The 16,114-nt window shown below is 32.8% G+C and overlaps 1 protein-coding gene across 23 annotated transcripts in view; it reads left to right on the top strand.

Annotated features, from left to right (window-relative positions):
• Positions 1 to 16,114, top strand: part of TENM3 (teneurin transmembrane protein 3) — a 660,890-nt gene that overhangs the window by 589,030 nt on the left and 55,746 nt on the right. For 11 of the 23 annotated variants that reach the window (XM_087936357.1, XM_087936356.1, XM_087936365.1 and 8 more), the window contains 3 exons: positions 8,291 to 8,317; positions 9,856 to 9,876; positions 10,785 to 10,931. In XM_087936357.1, the coding sequence (XP_087792483.1) occupies positions 8,291 to 8,317; positions 9,856 to 9,876; positions 10,785 to 10,931 (195 nt within the window). The remainder of the gene's footprint in view (positions 1 to 8,290; positions 8,318 to 9,855; positions 9,877 to 10,784; positions 10,932 to 16,114) is intronic. The other 12 variants (XM_087936366.1, XM_087936362.1, XM_087936363.1 and 9 more) reach the window with 3 other exon arrangements.

Below are 16,114 nucleotides of genomic sequence, written 5' to 3'. Positions count from 1 at the left end.
TTTGTTTTTCAATCTGAATTGTGCAGTTTACAGTGCGTTCTGAAAGTATTCAGACCCCCTTTCCTTTTGTCAATTTTGTTATGCTACAGCCTGATTCTACAGTTGTTGAAATTCATTTTTTTCTCATTCATCTACTCTAGGTACCCATAATGACAAAGAATTTTAGAAATATCTGTAAATTTATTAAAAATAAAAGATTGAAATATCATATTGCCATAAGTATTCAGACCCTTTGCAACAACATTTGAAATTTAATTCAGGTGCCTCTCATTTCTCTTTATTGTTTCTGATATATTCCTACACCTTGATTGGAGTCCACCTATGGTAAACTAAATTAATTGGACATAATTTGGAAAGTCACACACCTCTCTATAAAGGTGTCACAGCTGACAACAAATATTGTTGCAGAGCAAAAGCCATGAGATCAAGGAAACTGCCTGCAGAGCTCAGACAGGATTATTGCAAGGCACAGATCTGAAAAGGCTACAATAAAATTTCTGCTGCACTGAGGGTTGGTTCCTAACAGCACAGTGGCCTCCAAAATTTTCAAATGGAAGAAGTTTGGCACAACCAGGATTCTTCCAAGAGCTGGTCACCCAGTCAAACTGAGCAATCGGGAGAAGTGCCTTAGTAAAGGTGGACTCCAATCAAGGTATAGGAACATGTCAGCAATGATCAAGAGAAATGGGAGGCACAAGAGATTAATGAGAAACAAAATGAATTTCAATATCTGTAGAATCAGGCTGCAGCATTGCAAAATTGACAAAAATGAAGAGGATCTGAACGTACTGTATATGTTATATTAAAGGTGGAGAGAATTCTGAAGTAATTTATATTGATCTAATTTTTTAAATATGTCAAAAATCTGACATTTTAACAGGTGTGTACACTTTCTATATCCACTGTAGATTGTTGTTATATAATATCAATAGACAAATATTTTAATCAGTGTTTAAGAATTGTTTTTTTAATGCTAAATCACTTAACTCATTTGAGTTATGGTATTCCAGTTTCATGAATTGATGCAATTGATGGTATATCAGTACAAAACTGGAAATTCTATATTTTAATTATAACAAGTAAAATAAATCAAAAATAGCACTTTTCTAAATCTGGATTGATTTCAAATATATTGGATGGCACAAGAGTTAAGTTGCTCTGCAGCAGCAAAATTCCTTTAAAGCTTCTCTATGACTTAATATGTGTAATAGAGTACATTTGCAACAGTCTACTAATAAATTATCACTTTGGAACTGATTGTTATTGAAACATCACAAGCTCTTCACACAGCTCTACATTAAGTCACTCTAGCTTATTTTTCAGTACCATATGTCTATGGAGACTCAGTCATCCAAGTGATGGTTGTCTCAAAGGTGCTTTTTAAAGAGGCAACTGGACTTCCTTTGTTTTTGTTTTCTTAAAGATGTTTTGATTCTCATCCAAGAAGTTTCTTCAGTTCTAACTAAATGGTGGGGAATAGAAGGATTTATATTCCTTGCAGTCATCTGGTCATTAGCACTCTTTCAGGGAGTAGGAGAGAAGCTCAGAACATACGTGCACTCTTTAAACCCAAGAATACACTGAGGCAAAAGCTTGTCCACATCAAGGATAAAACACCCAAACTCAAACTGAGCAATGTGATATAATGCAGTACAGTGCAGTAAGAAGTGCAGATTTTACATTGGAGAAACAAAACAACCACTTCACAAGCAAATGACACAACATAGGAGAACAAACCGGTGGTGGGATTCAAAAAAATTTACTACCAGTTCTGTGAGCATGGTGTGGCTTGATGGGCATGGCAGGGGAAGGATACTGTAAAATCTCCATTCCCTTCCCACTCCTGGGGGAAGGTTACTACAAAATCCCATTCCTTCTGTACCCCACTAACCTGCTTTCTAGCTCCATTCTCATGTGCTGGGCAACCAAAGAAGACCCAGATGATCAGCTGGAACTCAAGGAAGCAGAGAATAGATGGGGGCGGGGCCAGTCAGAGGTGATATTTGCCAGTTCTCCGAACTACTAAAAATTTCCACTACCAGTTCTCCAGAACTGGTCCGAACCTGCTGAATACCACCTCTGGAACAAACCCATTAGGACAACATTCAGCAATCCATCTGCATTTGAAAGACAAAGGCCACTTTTTTGAAGACAGCAAAGTCCACATTCTGGTTTGAAAGAGGGGTCAAAGAGGCCATCTACATTAAAATTGAACAGTCCTCTCTTAACAGAAAGGGAGGGATACAACACCATCTATCTCCTGCTTACAACAGAGTCCTTCTAGCAGTTGCAAGGAGGTTCCACACCCGTTTGCACTATTCAGATCACTCTGAGGGCAGAGATAAACCTTCAAGTGTCCTTAATGACTCTCAGAAAGTCCTAACTACCAGATGACTGCAAAGAATAGAAATCCTTCCACTCTCCACCATTCAGTCAGAACTGAATAACTGATCCACTTCTTGGATCAGAAGTGAAATGTTTTCAAGGAAAAACAAAGTCCAGTTGCCTCTTGAAAAGCACATTTGGTTCAGTACCATGAGATATTTCTAATGCATCAGTCATTGTGCTTAATCCTTGATTCTTATACAGGTAGATCAACACTGACTTTTGTAGAATGTTCATTGAATTATTGCCTGAAAATCCAATTTACCATTCCTTAAGTGTTGTTAGTATTAGTGTCAGTTATTGTTGAAATTTATGCAAAAAACAAGTTTTTTTTAAAGCTAACCTTAAACATGAAATATGTTTGGTAGAAATATCTTGTAATGGGTATGATTACACCAATATAAATAAAAATGCATTATCTTTCACTGAAATTAATGTCACTGTTATAACCTGTATAAGGTAATCAGTAATAAAACAGTGCACTGAGTATCAGTTAAGGACCATGAAATTATTCGCTCATCCTGATTTAAACAAGAGATGATGGGAATAAATGGATTTAATATAGGCTTCTTTGCAAGTTATAACTTCAATAACAATTGAAACTAGCATATGTAAATCTAATGATCCAAAGATACTGATTTACATCTTTAATCGATGATTAATGAAAACTCTTTAGTTTTAGAAAGCCCTTGCTGAGATCTCTTAATAAAACTTACTAGTAAATGAAATCTTTGTGTTAGTATAACAACATATTGTAAACAAAATTACAAAACAAGATTTTATTTTAATTATTTATATTTTATCATAAATGGGTAGTGATTAAATATCAGTAAATTTCCACATTTTTCCTAGTATTCAAATTAGAGTTTCTGATTGGTGTCAAGTCATTGTGCAGTTTCAACCAGTTCAGCATATTTTACCCGCGGTTTGAGATACAGAAAACACATGTTTATAATTTTATCAGACATTTCATATCTAGAGAAATGAACCTGATTTTTATAGTAAAGTTTTGTGATATTCATGAAGGAATGCTTAAAGTTGAGAAGTATATGTAATACATTATACTTTTTCCGCCTTTTACTAATTAGCACAATTATAGCAGGTTTTTTTCCATTACAAACTCCAAAAGGAGTATTTATTCTCAAAAAGCACATATTCTGCAATTCCTTTGCATCATGGCATTTCTTTCAGTTTCCTTTTCCATGAGACTAAAAATACTTCTTTTCAATAACTACGTGGTCCTTCTATGGGCAACTTACCCAGGTGGTTATTATTTGATATGGTATAGTAGTATTGATTAGTTTCTGTAATTGAACTTTTCACGTTCTAAAGAAATAACTCAGTAGGCAGTTTAACATTCTTCTATTCCATCATGTTCCTTTTAGCACTTTCATGTTCCTGTTTACATAAGGCAGGGGTGTCAAACTCGCATCATCACAGTGGTGTCATGTGACGTATTGGGACTTTTTTTCTCCTTCGCTAAACTGGGCGGGGGCTAGGCAGCACATGATGTATCCAGCCTGCGGGCCGCAAGTTTGACACCCCTGACATAAGGTATTTCATCCTCATGGCAGTCTTAAGGCACCCATTCGTTTTCCTTTCTTCTTTCATTGGATCCATTAGTTTCATACCTTTGATCATAAACTCACTGTTTTGCGTTTGATTTCCATTGAAGTGGATAACAATGTTTCCCTAATGCAGTGAAGATAAGAATGTATATAATCTGTTAATACATATTTTTTTTATTTTAGTAATTTTTAAAGATTATATCAATTCAGATCTTAGATTTGCATTTAAAAAAAAGGAATTGAACTTGAGAAATAATGTAATCTATTTGTCCATTATTGACAGAGATCATCTTTTTCTTCTAAGCTTGAGATTCTGAGGAATTTCTTGCCAGGTGTTCAAGCAATAGCCAAATACTATGCTTTATGTTAATTGATCTTTTATTTGTTTATTTATTCAGATTTGTTGTAGCTCCCCAACTCCAATGAACTGTAGGTAGTGTACAAATCAAATCTTCATAAAAAATAGATAAAATAAAAACCACACAGGCAGCCCAGACTAAAAGAATCTAAAAGCAATTCAAAACAAACTAAGCAAAACAGCCATCCCCACCCCACCCAAAAGACAATAATACATTACCCCTAGGGCTGGGACCAACATTTTAAGAATGTTTGCAACCCTAGGAGAAAGGAGACCACCTTATGTCTAGGAGAAGTCCTTCCAGAGGGTGAAAGTTGTATTAGAAAAGCAGCGTGCTTCCTCAATGTCACAAAATAACAACATTTAATAGAAACTGGAATGCACGCATTCTCAGCACATAATTGAGTGGGCAGAAGCAATTTGACATTATCAGTATCCAAACTCAATACTATACAGGTAATTAACCAATAGTACCCTTTGGCAGTTGCCTAGGAAACTTTAATAAGTTTGATTCATGATAATCATTCTATTTCTGGATATCAATATCCATTATTGTGATTATTGAATAATATCCAAAATATAAAAAACAATACAATATCATGCATATCTATAAATTACATTCAGCATATAATAACTAAAAAAATAAGGCCCATTTATAGTGTGTATGCATGTATGTATATGTATATATGTGTGTGTATATATGTATATGTAAATTGCAACATACCATTCTTTTATCATTGCCAAACCTGTAAAAAAATACACTAATCTTTATGTGAAATGGTAATTGGTCATTGTAAAACATCTTGAATTTTTGAAAAATGCCGCATGCCAAAATTATATTGCTTTTATCTGAAACCTTGATTCAGTTTCAAATTTTAAACCATCTGTTTCATCCCATTAAGAATAACAATTATGATAAGCTGATACATCAGGTAAAGAAAGATTTAGAATCGTGGGGGAAACTTCAAATTTCACTACTAGGCCGAATTGCTACTATTAAAATGAACATTCTCCCTAAATTTTTGTATTTATTCCAAACGATCCCAATTAAATTACATAAAAAGTTTTTTGAAGAACTCAATAGAACAACTCTGAAATTTATTTGGCAAGGGAAAAAACCCAGAATAAATGTAAAAGCAATGCAGGATATGAAGAGCAGGGGAGGGTTAGCATTTCCAAACTGGGAGTTATACCATATGGCCACCTCATTAGTTTGGTTGAAGGATTGGGTGAGTTTAACCAATAAAAGAATACTATTTCTAGAAGGCCATGATTTACAAAGGGGTGGCACGCCTTTCTATGGGACGTAGGAAAACCAGTCAAAAATATTTCCATAGACATTTAATTAGAGACGCACTATTAACAATTTGGAGGAAAATAAGGAAAAACATTATACAAAAGTACCAGTATGGATTTCAACAATGGAGGCAATGATTCACCCAAACAATTTGGAGCTTACTAAAATGATTAAATACAAAGACTTATTAGACCCACAAGGAAATTTGAAACCGAGGCTGGATCTTCAAGAGCAAGGACATAAAATTGATCAATGGGTTTATCTTCAGATTCAAAGCAGATATAAACAAGACAAAAAGAATTGAATTAATAACAAACTACAACAGTTAGATAAAATTTTATTAGGATCAAATAAAAAAACATAACAAAATTTTATAACTACTTATTAGAAACAGAACTAGAAGAAGAAATCGTAAAAGGAAATATGATTGCTTGGAGTAAGAATGTAGGGCGCAGCATCACATTAGCGGAATGGGAGAAAGTTTGGGGCAGAAACAATAAGATTACCAAATCGGCAGCATACAAGGAAAATCTTTATAAAATGTTCTATAGATGGCATCTCCCCTTCGAGGTTAGCGAAGATGCACCCCAACATGAGTCCGCATTGTTGGAAGTGTAGGAAAAAGAAGGAACCTTTTTCCATATGTGGTGGTCCTGTGCAGAAACCCAAAAGTATTGGAAGAAAATCAAAACTTGGTTGGAAGAAATCACCAAAGAGCAGATCGAATACAAACCAGAGTCCTTCCTACTAGGGATTTTTGATAAGCAAATTTCCAAAAACTAAATACATAACAATACACATTTTAACAGCGGCCAGATTAGCCTTCGCTCAACATTGGAAACAACACCAAATTCCATCAGAAGAAATGATTATTGAAAAAATCTCAAGATGCGCAGAAATGGATAAATTGACTTTGGCGCTAAAAAACAAAGACACTTCACTATACTATGACAGCTGGAATTGTTGGTATAATTGGATTGACCAAAGATAAATAATATATTATAAGGCATAAAAGGAAAGTACCAATACATAACAACGAGGTAGCGATATAAGTTAAAAACAGGTGTGGTTTTATGACACAAGTTAAGGTGATGAAAACAAAAGAAGATCTTGCAAACTGTTAAATAAGAATACTTTTAATCCTGTAACCTCTTTCTTTCTTTTCTTAAAATTCTTTCCTTCTCTTCCTCTTCTCTTTTCTTTCTTTTCTTTCTTTCTTTCTTTTGCTTATTTGTGTATGTATTGTGACTGGTTTTAATTGTAAAAATTAATAAACTGTATTTAAAAAAAAAAAAGAATAACTTGCTTTGTTTTGCATAATTAGCTGCATATTTCACAGAAATTGACATTTCTCAAAATGAAGGGAGTAAAAAAGTGCCAATTCCCAAGAATCCATATAGAAAATAGGCCTTTCTGAGTTATTTATGAATTACCTGAATAAAGGGGTAAGCAGTAAAATTCCCTGTTTGTGAATCACACAAAATTATCCAAGGCAGCAATAAAAATGTTAATTGGAAAAGCTGCAGAATTGTTTTCCGAACTGAAAATGGCAGCTATTATTCAGAGTAAGTAATGTGATCACCTGGGGAGATTATAAAGAAAAAACTTAATTTCTCCTATACAACAATGGAATATAAACAATTATTTACTGACCAGAAAGAGGATTTACTGAGGCAGTTGTTGTAGATAACTCAAAGCTATGAAAACAATGAATTCTGTATTAAGGGTCATTGTAAAAATGCAGGATTTAAAATCAAATTGGGATGCCTTTAAACAGTTCTATAATGCAGCTATACACTTGGAGTACTAGGCATAGTTTTCATCAACACGCTACTAGAATTCAAAAAGATGTAGAGAAGGAAAATCTGAAAATGTTTCAGATGGAACATTTCTTTCAAAAAGAGATTATGACATATAAAATTATTTAATTTAGAAAAATATGACTAAGGAAAGCTATGATAGAGATTATCATGTGGATATAACATAGAGAAATTTCTTTTCTCAATAGCAAATGCTAAATCTAAGCTCCAATTTAGCTAAATGGTTGAGAAATTGGTACAAATACAGGAAAATAATTCTTTACCCAGTGAGTGAAAACTGTGCTCCTATGAGATACATCTATGGCCACCAACTTAGAAAATTTTACAGGGGGATTAAAAAAATCAGAGAGACACTTACACTAATTAGTGGTCATGATGAGTAAGTATGTACTTTTTTTCTGAATCAAAGGCAATCTTCTGAATAACAATTGTTGAAAGTACAAAAGTGAGAACAACTTTTTCATGCTTTTGTGTAGATGTCTATGAAGAAAAGGTATATCAAACTTTTCCTAGGCTGTTAAGTATTTTATATCAAAACTATACAATTCTATGAAATATAGGCTTTCAGTTAGCCTTGGCAACAAAAGTCACAAACCATATAAGTGCACTACAATTAAAATTGTTCATGTTTTTCAGTGGATGTAGTTGTAAAAAGGTATAAATCAGTGTATTTGAAATCTAGACATAGGTTTTAATTGCTGAATGTTTATATGATTATTTACAGTGAGAAGTATACCGCTCTGAAACGAAGGACAATTCTTTTCATTATATCACTATTTTTTCTATTTGTGAATTCAGAAAAAAATTCCCTCCTTTATGAATGTTTTTAAATGTCTGTTCTTTTTCTTTTTTAATTCTCAAGCTCACTATTTGGATAAAATAGTTAAAGGTACTGTACATTTGCTCTTACTTGACATGCTTCCATGTATCTCTACATGCCTTCATATATCTTTGTGTATACTATAGTGGTCATTCCATTAGACTTGGCAAGTGCAACATATTCATACTCATTGAATTACAGATTTCATTCGTGTTATTTTCCATATGACTTGGATAAGAGAATATTTAGTGTTTTTGTTATCTGTTAACATTTTTACTAAGCGGTTTGTTAAGTTTCACAGTATGTGTATAAATAGATTCACTTTGATGGTCTCAGATGCTGAAGATTACAAGTATTTGTTGCTTGTGGTGTCTTAAGTGTCCCAACTTTATTGTTGGAACAAACATTCAATTATTCATGTATGAAAAAAGATGAGAAGACCACTTCACCTGGAAATTTATAATAGAAACATGAGTTCAGGTTTGATATGAAAAAAAACTGGGAGACATTTAATGCTTAAACTTTGAATTTTGCATTCAAATATCTTGACATATTTTGAATACTATCCACTAAAATTAACCACTAAGGTTTTTTTTACTTCAAAGAAAAAATTGTAAGAAAATCAGTGCAATATGTGAATTCTACTTTACATGCAAAATTGATGTGAATATAATATTTAATATAGATAAATACTTCTTCATTAGTAAAACCACTAAACAGCAAATATTTCCATATCTTCAGTTGTTGGTAGAAGTCTGGCTATTTAATTTATTTATTTTTATTATCATCAGTGCTCCCCTTTTTTTCCAGATTGCCTTTCTTCTATTCCTTATTTGTGCTTTTTCATTAGAGTATGGCAATATCCAGGCTTTCGTAGAATTATTCTTAATTGGATCAAATTGTCTGCAATACCTTGATGATAGGACAGATAAAGCTGTGTATCCTATGTAGTAATCAAGTGGAAAACATTATTTCAAAATTAAAATATATCCTCTGCCTGTGTATAGTTAAAAAGGGGAAAGTGGCAAAAATGCTAAAGAAAAAGAAGGCCATATATGATCTCAGCCAGGTAGGATTACATGACATCCATAACAATAATCATACCTGGCCATGAGGTGTTACTATAATTCCATTTCAATTAAATTATTGTTTAATTTGTACAAACATAGATAAATAAAGAAATACATTTATAATTGTTTTTGTCTAATAGACATAGGAACAGATTCTCTCAATAATATTGTCAATCCCTTGGAAAGTATCCTGCTCTAGAACCCAGAGATATAGTCAGAAAAAAAATGGCACATCTTAATGTGTGTGGAGTAAAAATTAAGTTCTAAAATCTTATTTGTAGCTAGTGATTATAGTTTTGCTTTATTTGCTTATGTGAATTGTCTTACAACACTCATAGATAAGGAATACTAGAATTTTACATATCTATATATAAACTGTCATCATTCTCATACAGGTCATGTTGGCTGCATGCCAGGTTTTCATCAATATGAATTGACAAATACTGTTTTTGATGTAATGTTAGATTTAAAAATAGATCTTGGATATATTAAATAATTTTAATTGTTTCCCAAATTTTCCCTCCTTGGCCATTAAAGCAGACAAGATAGGATATAAAGGTAACAGAACAAAAGCCTTAGGGAGATTGTCACAAAAAAAAAAAAATTATAATCACTCTCCGCTCTGTCTTGAAGCACGTCACTACCGTGTTTTTGTTCAGTCTATCAATGTTTTATTGTGGTCCTTATGGTATTTCATTTTGTCCGTCCTAAATACTCAAATACGCACAGCTATTACATTTAGTTAAAATCTTGTTGGTCCTGTCCCATCCGTATGCAGCCTGAATCCTAATGTTTGTTAGACTAGATGCTAAGCTGCTTCACTATTTCCTGAGCTTTGCTTATTCTGTGGAAAGGAATGTATTTTTGGCATAAAGTATAGTCATAAAATTGACATATACTTTGTGCAATTATTTAAAGCACTGTAATTTCACATGAATATACGGCAACTCTGAGACCAGATGAAATTAACATTCTCTTTTATTGAGTACTAAGGAACATACCTTCCTTTGAATTTTAAAAATACTTCTTTAAAACAAGGAGCTTAACAAAATCTACATAAGTAACTCATGATACAAATATATCAAATCATTATTCTTAAGAATAGAAGCACTATTGTTTTATCTTGAGGCTATGTTGTATACTGTGATGCTGTTGCCTGCTGTTTCACTAAAGAAAATGAAAATATGCTTTTGTCTGGCCCGCAGGTATTTAGTGGTTTCTTAGATATATTTCCTGCCTGCACAGGTAAGTGGTGTCTCAAAGTGTCAGACAAATCAAAGATGCCACTTAGTTAAGAATAAGAATCCCAGTTAATGTTGCTTGTTACTCTCCATGTGCAATTACAGTATTTGTGCTGTTCTGAAGGCCTGTTCCCAATAAGTGTCCCCTGTTTGTATTTTAATTAGATTGAAATATTTTTGCAATATTTAAATCACATGGAGTATCCTTTTTGTCTGTTTTAACAGAGGGATGCCCTGGCCTGTGTAATAGTAACGGAAGATGTACTCTTGACCAAAATGGCTGGCATTGTGTTTGTCAGCCTGGATGGAGGGGAGCAGGATGTGATGTCGCCATGGAAACTTTATGTACTGACAGCAAGGACAATGAAGGAGGTAGGTGTAGAGCAAAATTCTTGCGCTGCTAAAAAAAATGTAAAATTATTGGCTTCTTAATCAGCTGAACAAAATACTGCTGTGAGACTGATACAGAGCTTTTACTACCTGGGATGAAATACATGCAGAAATGTGCTTCAACATTTATTGCCTTCATTTTGTATGCTATCAAATCCTTAAGTGCTGGTTACAGCAAGCAAAATGTGTACATCAAAACCCATTAGTGAACATTAGATTATAACTGGTAGTATATCTATCAAAGAGCAAATACAATAATCCGATGAACTTTATCATAAAAGTGCATACCAACAAAAATGGTTGTGAAATCCATTTTCAGATTAAGTTTTGAAAAAGTTACAGAATATGCTGAGAAATAGCTACATAAAAGCTTTTCCTTTTTAACTGCTCTTTATCAGCAGTAGTGTCATCCCTAATACTGCATACAGGCTGTCCTCAACTTACCCTCATTGATTCCAACCACATCACTTGGCAACATAAATTCCAGTCTCAATTGCCATTCTAAGTCAAAGACAAGCTATAACTGTGTATTAACTATATTTTTCAACATTTCCACCAACTTGTTTAAAATTGAGGTCTTCATTATCCCTTTTGAATTCTCCCAACGTTCATATTCCTGACAGAAGCAAAAGTATTCTGTTTTTCAAATTACATTCAAATCTTTATTTCTCTTTCCCTTTCATATGGGCCATATCATAACTTCCTTTCCTGGGTTTTCAAATTGTTCTTCTCAGTATGCCTGGATAAAGTTTTTCATGTTGCCTACCTCCTCCAGCCTCTTCTTGTGTGTCCTCTGTTTCTTAAATCATTATAGTTACATTTTCACCTTGCATGTTTAAGAGGATGCTGAGGTATATTTCTAGTTAACCATTTTGTTTTATCTTTATATTTTACTTAATTACATAGGACAAGGTGAAATGCCTATGTGACTTTATTCAGATCTAGACCATATATATATATATATTCAAAAAGATATTCTCATTTTGTAGCAAATGTGAGTAATTTTTCTAGCCTATCCACACATTCAGCAACAGTGGAAAACTATGGAACATTAAATGTTGGACCATCATGTGCTACAGTCAGAATCTAAATATAAGTGAAAATATAAAGCAGATTCACAAAAACATTAGGAAAGTAACCTATCTCTTAAGGATAACAATGTAACGTTAGATTGAATTAAATACATGGTAAAACTCTGATTTCAGAGCATAACAATTTTAATCATCCGCCATGATGCTGATTTCTAATGTTACATAATAGTGGTTAAGAATTTAAAATTATCATAAGAAAACAATACATAATACCACTTTAGCATAATAAATTTTAATTTCTATAATAATCAGATAAACAGTATGGACACTGGTTTTCCTTATTATGCAGAAGCTCCATCCTGCCCAGCAATAGGTGTAATTTAGTATTCATGTAAATGATCCTGCTGAGTGTCATTATGTGTGTACAAGGAATTAAATAAAAATCTATACTTTAATTCCTCTTTTGTCTCTAGGTAGATAATACTTCTGCAAAAGATATTACCAAATTGTTGAATTACATTGATAGACATTAAAAATCTACCCTACTGAATTCAAAAGTTCCCCCCTCTAAATGTAAAATTCACCTTGTTATTAAAAAAAAAAAATCCTAGCCAGCGAACCAACAAATTTATCCCTGTTTACTGAGTTAAATATCCCTGACAGGTGAAAAAAATAATTCAGTAGGAAAATTAAAATCACTTAGGTGAGATGGGTGGTATAGTATGTTCCATCTTCAAAGATGCAGAAAGAAAAGATGTAGCCTCATTGGAAAACGGGGATGAATAAAACCCATAGAACCCATAGTGTTGCTTGTGTCACAGATATATCACAAAATGCTGAACAGTTTTTTTACTTCTTCAGATTTTAAACTTTCTCATGCTAAGCTGTAAGACAGATTTGACAAGTGAGATCACAGACTCTTAAGTAGCTTTTTCTATTGAAAAGTGATGGGACTAGCAAAACAAAACACAGATGTATTTATCATGCATTTCAACTATCACATGTTCTAGCCAGTTTATTTTAGTCCTACAAGATTTTCAAGTGCTAAAGCAACTAGAGATCTATCGTAGCATGTTTGAAAATGAAAATAGAACAAATAAAATAGAATGATCATTACATTTTTTCTTATTCTTCACCATCTGAGTTTCTAAAATCAGAATAAGAAACTTGAATTTCCATATCCTATTGTACAACTATGAATAAACCTTATCTGTGCTGAGTAAACCCAAGATCAGTGCAAAATAGTGGGACCTCTCCCTTTATTTTTTATCTTGTCAACTACTAATTTAAGGAATAAAAATACATCAGAGTCCTGGTTAAAATAAGTTTCAAACTGTGAGATGAGCAGCATATAAATTTAATAATAAGTTAAAATAAAAATTACTTTACCAATGAAATAAGATCCAGATAGTTTCAGATTCTGGTTTGTTCCAAAGTTGGTAAGTGTCAAATCATGTCAAATCTACAGCAGATCAAATGCTGCTATAGTTTATTCAAATGAAAGAATTAGGTGAACTCATAAATATCTCTACTTAACAGCAGAGGAAGTTTATGTGTTTATTTGTTTGTTTTAATTAAAACTATATATAGTGGCAAGGACACAATGTGTTACATATCATCTAATCCTTTCACTGCTTTCCAGCAATATATATGTATGTAAATGTTGTTAATATTATTTAGGCTGATTGAGACTTAATAATAATTGATTTTAATTATTCTTTTATGCAAATTGTTTTTATCCATTTCTTATTTGAAAGGTTTCAGAAAGCTCCTGAATATTCTGTACTTTTCAGATATATTCTGAACTATTAAAATCAAAGACATTAAAAAATATTCAAGAATATGGATAACAAATATTTTAAATGGGGATAATTGTTCTAGGTGATTCTCATAAACCCTTTCAGTTGCAATTAATTGTATATAATAATCATAATTTAATAGATGTGAACATTTTAAAGTTTTTGTTTAATTTATTTTTTATTCAGAATTTTTTAATTAAAAAAATGGAATAAGAATCCATTGTTGGTCCTACAAAGGAGGTGTGATATTTCCAGAAACGTTTCACCTTTAATTTTTTTTTATAGAGTGGCAATATAAAATTTGGAAAAAGTACTATGAATATAAAATATGTAGACAGATTTTTTTTAATTTAGATTCATAATTATCTATCACTCACTTCGGCAAACAACTGCTAAACTTCACAAAAATATAAGAAAAAGCAAAATGGCATGGTTCCTCCTCTGGTGAAAAGGAGATTCATTTCCTGATTAATATGAGAAAAGAGCCCTACAAAAATGTATCCACGATTGATTATTTCAGAAGATGTCAATCTCATACAATTTTGTTATCACAATCTACATTCTAGAATTATATTTGGGTTTTCTCCATAGCAAAGGTAACATATTAAATGTTAGTTTTTATTTGAGAAATGTTTTAAATTTTGCCTTCAGTTTCAAAAAGACAAATTTCAATTTATCCCACTATGCATCTTAAGAATCAATATGCCAGATACCAAAGTTAGGTAAAAACAGATTATAAAAAGAGCATGTTTTTCACAGCAAACCAGAACAATTTATTGTACATATTTCCTTCTCTTAGTTTGAGGCCAGGCTTAGATAGAACCTGATGCTGGTTCAGTTGTTAGTGATAACTATAGGAACTGTAGTCTTAGTCTTCTGTGTTCTGTAAATTTTGCAAGCCTATGAGTTCCCAGCAAAGTTTTTTCATTTTCTTTCATCTTTCCTTATTATTTTCCCTTCTTTATTACCTATCTCTTTCTTTCTTGAAGATGTGATACAAGCAAGTCCACTCAAATTGAAGAACTTTTGTGATAGCTGTGGTAAACAGAGCTCACCTCTAGCAGTATGCCAATGGTCTACTTGTTTCTCCACCAATTCTAACTCTAAGGACATGGCCAGCAATATTTAGAGTGGCCAGAAGGCCTGTTAGCATTCTTCTACAAAGTCAAATGGTTCTGGCCTTAAAGGGGGTGAAAGCTGATGGTCCCAGAAGGCTCCTGGATTGGGCCTGAAAGGTGGAAGCCTAACCCTAACCCATAATGGATAGACCAGGTTGCCCTGATAAAAAAAAAACACTTGTTTGTCTGGTGTTATCCCTGCCTATCTAGATGTTAGCTGCTGGAGAGGATGTGTCCTTGTCTTTTTCTTTACTTCTTAGGGTTTTTGTTTTGTTGATGATTTTTTCTTCTTAGCCAACCAAGCTCATAGAAAACACACTGAGGACACTACAGTTAAACTGCGAGCTTCATATATTCTCTTCTATTTGAACATATGATATGTATTTTACAACTTATTCCTCAAACTACATTGAGAACATATATGGCAATTATATTTGGACCCTATATATAAATTATTTAGATAGCATAGAATCCAGTACTCCATTTATTGAGAATCTCCATGGTTTAATGGAAGGAGGGTATTTGCCCTTCCTTGTCCCCTCTTACATAATGTCAGAATCTGGTAAAACTTTAGGAACAGATATTTTGGAAAAAGGAAGGTGAAGTGACATGTTTATCCCAAAGAAGAGAAGTTTAAATGACTAAAAGTCTTCAAATTCTTAAGTGCTATCACAGGAAACATGGTATTATTGATTTATGCTTCATACCTCCCAAGGGTAAAACAAGAATTTCCTAACCATAAATAAACAACAAAATGGCCCACCTCCTAATTTGGAGTCTTCATTACTGTTGGTTTTCAAGTAATGGTTGAAGAACCATTAATATGAGCCAGTTTGAAGAGTCCTGTTCTGGGCAAGAAGTTGCCTTAGAAGCTCTCCAAGGTTTTTCCAATTCTGATTCTGTTAGGAAAAGGAATGACAAATGCCGCAGTGCTGGAGCAAATGCACATTTACACAATATTAGATTGAGTACATAGTGAAAAAATAAATGGAAATGTTTTGGCAAAGTTTCTCTAACAAGCTCTATTCATAGGTATTTTTCCAGAATTTTCCATGGAGTTAATGTTATCAACTTTACATTGGCATTGCATCTTTTAAAAACAGTATTATATTTTCAACCTTAAAAATATGTTTAAAGGTTTTATATAGATGGAGGTTCAAATTGAAGTGTATAATATACTGAATGAGACTGTATGCAGTATACTGTATACTGTACTT

The sequence above is a fragment of the Pseudonaja textilis genome, chromosome 6 (genome assembly GCF_049901715.1).
Source record: "Pseudonaja textilis isolate UNSWEBS1 chromosome 6, rPseTex1.2, whole genome shotgun sequence".
NCBI classification, from domain to species: Eukaryota; Metazoa; Chordata; class Lepidosauria; order Squamata; family Elapidae; genus Pseudonaja; species Pseudonaja textilis.
This window is presented reverse-complemented; position numbering and strand designations above follow the sequence as displayed.